Raw genomic sequence first — 6,940 nt, forward strand, 5'->3', positions numbered from 1 at the left:
TCAGAACTGGTTTGGGTTGAAGGGACCTTAAAGCTCATCCAGTTCCAGCCCCTGCCATGGGCAGGGACAACTTCCACTAGAGCAGCTTGCTCCAAGCCCCTGTGTCCACCTTGGCCTTGAACACTGCCAGGGATGGGGCAGCCACAGCTTCTCTGGGCACCCTGTGCCAGCACCTCAGCACCCTCACAGGGAAGAGCTTCTGCCTAATGAGTTGTACCAAGTTTGGATTTGCATGACAAGCCACTCAGCCTCCTCTGTAAAATGTTCATTCCTGCCTTTCTCTTACCTAGAAATCCCCAGTTTCTGATGCCCCATTGATATCTCTACAAGTAGGGGACAATGGCACACAGGGACCTCAGGTTCCTAAATCCTGCTCAACTCCTCCCCACCTTCCTTCCATAGTACCAGACCCCTGGGCATGCGCAGGTTAACCCACATTAACCCCTTGGAGAGAAGAACAGAACCCCTACTTAAAGACTACCTCTTGATGTTGTATTGGTGCATGATGCAGCCTTTTTTCCCCCCATCCGAAGGTTACATGAAGAAGAAAAGACTGGGAAAAGGATCTACCAGAAACTCAAGGAATCCAGCTTAATGTCCCAGGCAGTGGAGCGTCATTACTTAAACAAGACACTGATTGAGAAGATGTTTGGGGGTAAAATGATGACAAAGATCCGCTGCTTGAAGTGTCTGAATGTCTCCTCCCGGGAAGAAGCCTTCACAGACCTGTCCTTGGCTTTCCCCCCATCGGACAGGCACATCCGTAGGAGCACATCTGTTTTACCTGTGGAAGAAATCGGCCCACAGCTTATTGAGCCTCCTGAAAACCCAAGCCAGCTTACGGGGTCTCCTTGGATCCAGAGGAAGGCCCCTATGGCCCGAGAACCTGCAGCTCCACCAATGCCAGTGGAAACATTGGGTTTCCAGGAGCCGGGAGAAGTGGCAAACCCCTTAAGTGGCAATGCCATTGGCTTGGATGCAGCCAAAGACCCAATCTCATCCAAAGACTCTAGATCCGTCCCGGATTTAATCAACTATTTTCTATCCCCGGAGAGGCTGACAGCAGAGAACAAATACCACTGTGAGAAATGTGCATCCCTGCAGGATGCTGAGAAGGTGGCAGAGCTGACGGAGGGTCCACACTACCTCATCCTCACGCTGCTCCGGTTCTCCTTTGACCCACGGACTATGAAGAGGAAGAAGATCCTGGACAACGTCTCCATCCCCGTGGTCCTCAAGCTTCCCATCCTTGTCGCCCCAGAGGAATCCAAGGAGGTTTGCTGGCATGGGAAAGACAGGGCTGCCCCAGGAAGTGGCTTCATGTCTGTTGTGTATGACCTCTGCAGTGTGGTGGTGCATTCAGGCATCTCCTCTGAGAGTGGCCACTACTATTGCTACTCCAGGGAGTGCACTGACACTGTCCCCCATGGGCAGCCCCGGGATGGGGCACCAAAACCAGCCTTTGACAAGCAGTTGGACTTTGAAATCCAGTGGTACCTCTTCAATGACACCAGAGTTTCCTTCTCCTCCTTTGAATCCGTCAGCAACGTCACCTCTTTCTTCCCCAAGGACACTGCCTATGTCCTGTTCTACAGGCAGCGCCCGGGCAGGCAGAGCTGCCTGCTGCATGAGGCTCTGGCCGAGGCGGGCCACCTGCATGGAGAACCTTCCCTCCATAAGGACTTGATGGAAGCCATTTCCAAAGATAACATCCTCTACTTGCAGGTAACTCCCTCTGCTGTGCACAGCAGGGTGCAATCCTGCAGCTTCCCGGCTCACGGGCTGCATTCCCAACCATCCGGGTTGTGTCCTGTGGGTAAATCTACACATGCGGACACCCATCCACTTCCTGAAGTCAAATCCCTTTCCTTTTTAGCACCCAGGTATAAACAGGTAGTAGTTTCCTGATGAAACTGGGTGTCAAGGTTGGTGCAAGGCACCTCTTGGTTGTGCGTGGGGTTGACTTGCTGTTGCCTGCCCCAAGGAGCGCTCCTAAGGGCCCGAGAAAGATGGATAGGCTGGGAATACAGACTAGAACAGATTCCATTCAACTGGTGGAGTTCAATGCTTTCCAAACAGCAGTGTCCCGTAGGACATGAGCAGCACCAGGGAGAGAGTCCCTCCTCTCCCAGCAGTGACATGGAAGGGCTGGTTTTGATCATTGGAGAGGCCCAGTGCTTTGCTGCTCTAGAGATTAGCACATGGCCTTCTCACCCCAGTTTAATTTGGAGGAGGGCAACCCAACAGCCTCCCATCTCCTTGGGGAGGGTGGGAGCATCCGCCTACCTGGGTCATTTATCCACAGAAATCCTTACGTTATTTCTCCCTCTTTCTTCTCCCAGGAGCAGGAAAAAGAAGCCAGGAACAGAGCCGCCTACATTTCTGCCTTGCCAAAATCCCCACTGTGGTGGAGAGACTTTGACAGGGATAAGGATGATGACAACTCCTCGGGGGGCTGCAGCCCTGCGGCGGGTGGTGGTGGATCCGGCTCCTTTCATGGCCTCGTCTTCTAGCCAATGGGTTAAACCAGATAATCGATGTCCATGGGGACAACCTGAAGCCAGAGGTTCCTCTTCCTCGCCTTGATGACAGTGAGCATCTTGGAGGAAGATTTAGAGAACATTTAAATGGAAAAGGACTCAGGGGTTGATTTGGAGGCGCCCGGAGGTTCCCACTGCTTCCTATGCACTTGGTCTTCACGCCTTAATGTAACTAAGCTAATGCAGAGATGAGCAGCTGCTGACAGCTCGGAGAAGTGCCCTTTTGCTTCAGCATAGCCGTGTCTTGCCCGCTGTGAGCCATGCCACCAGCCTGGGGAGAGGATGGGGACAGGGATGAAGATGGACCCAGTGGGGCAGGGATGGAGATCTCCCAGTGCACATCCCGTCTACAGCTGTGAGTTGGTTTGGGGGAGACCTCTTGTTGTTTGTCAGTTCTTTTAATGTGGTTTTGAGAACTTGACATACCTCTAAAGGTAGAAAAAGGCTAAAAAACACCAAGCAGCCAACATGGCAACACTGATCTTGTGGGGTGGTGAGCTTGTAAACCTGTTTGGTCACAGTGAGCAGTGGCAGGTCAACCCAGAAGTACAAATCCCTCCAGCCAAGAGAGACTGATGTGGTCTGGTTGGGTTTCTAGGTCTCCAGCAAAGGCCAGTTGTGTTACTGGTGACCTCTGGATGCTGTTAGTGATGCTGTTGGTGTACGCAACAGGCCCAGATGCACAGCTGTTCTTCCAGATGTGTCTTTAAGACTCAGCCTCTTCCTGCTGCTGTCATCTCACGGCTTTCTGGGCTGGATCTGCCCTTTAAAACTTGGGCTTCCCACTGGAATACCTGGAACTGAGCAGCAAATGACAGCCACCCTAAACCCACTAACCCAAAAATGCTGATTTAGAAGGAGAGAGGCCCAACCAGATATATTCTATCAACCCAGTATAAATACAAACTACATAAAGCAATCTGATATATAAATCAGCAACGGGACAGGGGTGATTTTGGTGGCATGTGACCAACCCAAGCCTTGGGCCATGTGGCTATAGGACCACAGCTCCCTCCCATGTCCCTCGCCAGCCGTTGTCCCTGCCTGCTCCTCCCTTGCGCCAGTAGTAGAGATTTCTCTAGCTCAAGTGGCAGAAACTTGTGCCTTAGGTCCTGTGTGCAGGGCCTAATCCTGACCATGGCGTATTGGGGTGGGAATATTGTATTGCCATGGAGGAAAAGGTGAAGCACAGAGGTTGTTACAGATAAGGTGAACAGAAAGTCTGCTAGAGAGGACACTTGGGATCAGATCTCTGGCGTGTACGATCATATTCTTTTATTGCCTTTCCTATATACAAATAAAGGAAATGAATGAATTCAACGGAGAGCCTCAGTGTCTTGTTGCAATACTCATAGCTATGGGTTCGATGGGTCAAAAAAGAGATGGGAGATGGGCATTCAACTTCACATGCATGGGACAACACTGCAGAGTGGTGCCTTGGAAGACGGGAGCAGGCAGTGGTGGGATGGGGACCTGCAGCCCCTGAATGCAGATCACAGTCCTATTAGTGGGGGTTTGTAGTTGAGCAGTGGAACGTGTTTGTTGTATTTAAGTCCATTATACTTAAAGTGACGCTAAAAGGAAATAAATATGGACCCAAAGCTGAAGTTATACAGAAAGAACAGTGTTCCCTGGTATTATTAATAGACCTTTATGAACCTCCTGTCCCAAGAGGTTGCTGAAAGCTTTCATGTTGCTGTCATTCCAGCTCTTTGCTTTGTGCTGGAGAATCACCTTAGAGGCATTTTCAGGGCCATGTGCTGAATGTGCTTTTGCAGGAGACTGTCTTGATAAGATCCTAATCTAAACAATCAAAGCAGATAATCAACCCAAAGGACCTGTTCTTGTGCTTAGGTTTTATGGGTGATTTGTTGTCCTAAACTGGAGCTCATAGGTGCCGAGCTGCTGATGGGTAAGGAAGGCAGCGCTTCCTTACTCTGCACACACCAAAGTGTATCTCTGGAGGAGATATATAGTATGAAATTCACTTTAGCAGCTCAAAACACATGGTTTGGGTTCTGGCATTAGGGAAAACACGTAACTGCATCCTAAATGCCTGCGTTCTACAGACAGGAAGCTGTAGGATATACTTGGCGACACTGTGAAGATGCTCTGGAAGCATTAAAGGTGCTGCATAATTCAACTCGATCAGGTCATTAATTCCCCCTTTCTCTTCCCACTCCGAATCCATGCTGGGAGTCACCAGCGAGAGATGACTTTATATTACCAGTCTTTCATTTCCCTGTTGCTTTCCTGCTGCATATACAGTACTTAAAAATGAGATCACCTTCACGTCAGGCATGTACCATGTTTATTAACAGCAAAAAAGTATTATCTAGGCTTCACTCAAGACCAATTTACAGGATAAATAATTGTTTCAAATTACTTTTAATAAAAAAAACCAAACAACAAAACCCCAAAGAATAAATTAATAACTTAAGTGATTAGCTGTCCACAGTGATTTGAAAACCAAATAACCATTCAAACAGTGACACCACAAGAAGACACGTACTGTACAGTTTGCCACAGGTTACTCTTGTCCTTCCTTCTACAAATGGAAAACAACAACAAAAAAAAGAAAGGAATTTAAAAGACTTCTCTTTAAGAACAGTCATAGGCTTGGAAACACACACAACATCCCTGCGGATCGGCTGCCGATGCCATGGCTTCCCAGCCAGGGCTCCGACCCCTCCTCGCAGCACGTTAAGGTACAAATAGAGAAAACTACCCTAATTTGGCTGGGTCCGTTCCCACTCAACCCAAAGTCAATGGAGAACCATTGACTTCACCAAGGGCTGGGTTGAGTGGGATGCAGCTACTCTAAAAGTTTGGTCCTAACCCTACGGGATTCATTGGTGAGCTCCAATTGGAGCCCAGGTCCTATTTCTATTTCCTCTCTACAACATGCTTCAGCCACCACATCCAAACAAAACGTGGTATTTCCAGGGCCAGTGTGGCAGCAGAAGGCTGAAACTGTGCAAATGGCTTTTCCCCTCACTCAGGAGAAAAGCCTGCCTAATTATTTTCCACCTCAGGAATTAAGGTTGAGGGTTTTTAATGGGTTTTGCAGAGCAGGATGTGCAGTGCCATGTGTGATGCTGGGCATGACAAGAGGGTCACACCACGTGCTGCCTGGCTGTTGCATGCAGACTCAAAGCAGCTCTTTGCGTTATTGGATGTCAATTAATTACACCCCACAACACATGTGTGACTTGGGGAAGTAAGTGCTAAAAACCTTGTTTTTACAAGCTGGAGAAGAAGTGGGATACAGAGTTCAAATGAGCCCCCTTGTCCTACCTGGCGTCACCCAAAGAACAACAGTAAAAATGATGGATTGGTGCCTCTCCCATATAGTCAACCCACTGGCCTACAACTGAACACATTATATGTTAGCAATGGGCTCCTTCGCTGGATTGGAAGTAAGTCCATTGAGAAGCTCTTTTAGCTCAGGAGATGGGGCCATGTGGCCCAGCTTCTGCTGCAGATGTTGCCAAAACTATGTGGCAGGACTGGCTGGGCATGGGTTGGTGGGGACAGAGCTGTTTGGTGACACCTTGCTATGTATCAGCTTTTCTGAGCAGCAGACACTGAAGTAGCAACCTGATGAACAGTAATACTTTAGGAGTTGTGAACAAGGAGATCAAATTGTGTCTGCAAGGATGAGACACCAAGCACAAGCTGATGGAGGGATGAACGGCTCCAGGCTAAGCAGAAACAATGACGACAAGGTGCACATCTCTACCTGCAAGAGCCTCATTAGTAGTTGTAAGATCATTGTGTACATGTGGGCAAGTTGGTGCTTTCTGGGCAGAGGCACACAGGCTTGCCAGAGGCCACAAGCTGGTTTCTTGGCCCTTGTGATTTGATGCTGGGCTGGTCCTTCTGATTTTCTTGATGGCTTTTTGATGGCCATGCCTTTCCTCTGGCTGGTGCTGGGGTTAGGCTCTGCTCTTTGCCCTTTCCATTTCAAGCAGGGCTTCTCCATAGGCACAGCCCCACTGCAGCCACCTCATCCAGACAACATCCCTTCAATGGACACACAGTGGGTGCGTGTCAGCTTTTACATGGAACAACATCACCAGGTGAGAGAACATCAATGCAATGAAACCATGACTTCAGAAAACCATCCTCTTACTCAACTCTTAGGACAGGAAGATCAGTCAGGATCTGGGAGCTATTTAAACCTTTTCCTACCAAATTCCACTACCACATAAGACCTGGGCATGGCTCTACCCCTCCCAAGGAGCCATGCTCAATGGATGGCCAAAGGAACCCAACTCTTCCCACCATGCTCAATGGACTGGGACAGGGTGTAGGGGCTGGCATGGGGCTGCAGAGAGCTCTAGGTCAATGTCTATCCTAAGACATGTGCAGGTTCAAGCTGTCTCCCAGTTATCTGT

General features: G+C 49.2%; 1 protein-coding gene across 2 annotated transcripts in view; it reads left to right on the plus strand.

Moving 5' to 3' along the window:
- USP35 (ubiquitin specific peptidase 35) overlaps positions 1-3,860 on the plus strand; it is a 30,567-nt gene extending 26,707 nt beyond the window's left edge. For both annotated transcript variants that reach the window (XM_062639260.1, XM_062639261.1), the window contains exons 10-11: positions 534-1,725; positions 2,343-3,860. In XM_062639260.1, the coding sequence (XP_062495244.1) occupies positions 534-1,725; positions 2,343-2,513 (1,363 nt within the window). In that variant the 3' untranslated portion in view covers positions 2,514-3,860. The remainder of the gene's footprint in view (positions 1-533; positions 1,726-2,342) is intronic.
- The last annotated feature ends 3,080 nt before the right edge of the window (positions 3,861-6,940 follow it).

Source organism: Pezoporus occidentalis, unplaced genomic scaffold, assembly GCF_034315485.1.
Source record: "Pezoporus occidentalis ecotype Australia unplaced genomic scaffold, CSIRO_AGI_Poc_V1 ctg6, whole genome shotgun sequence".
Taxonomy (NCBI): domain Eukaryota; kingdom Metazoa; phylum Chordata; class Aves; order Psittaciformes; family Psittacidae; genus Pezoporus; species Pezoporus occidentalis.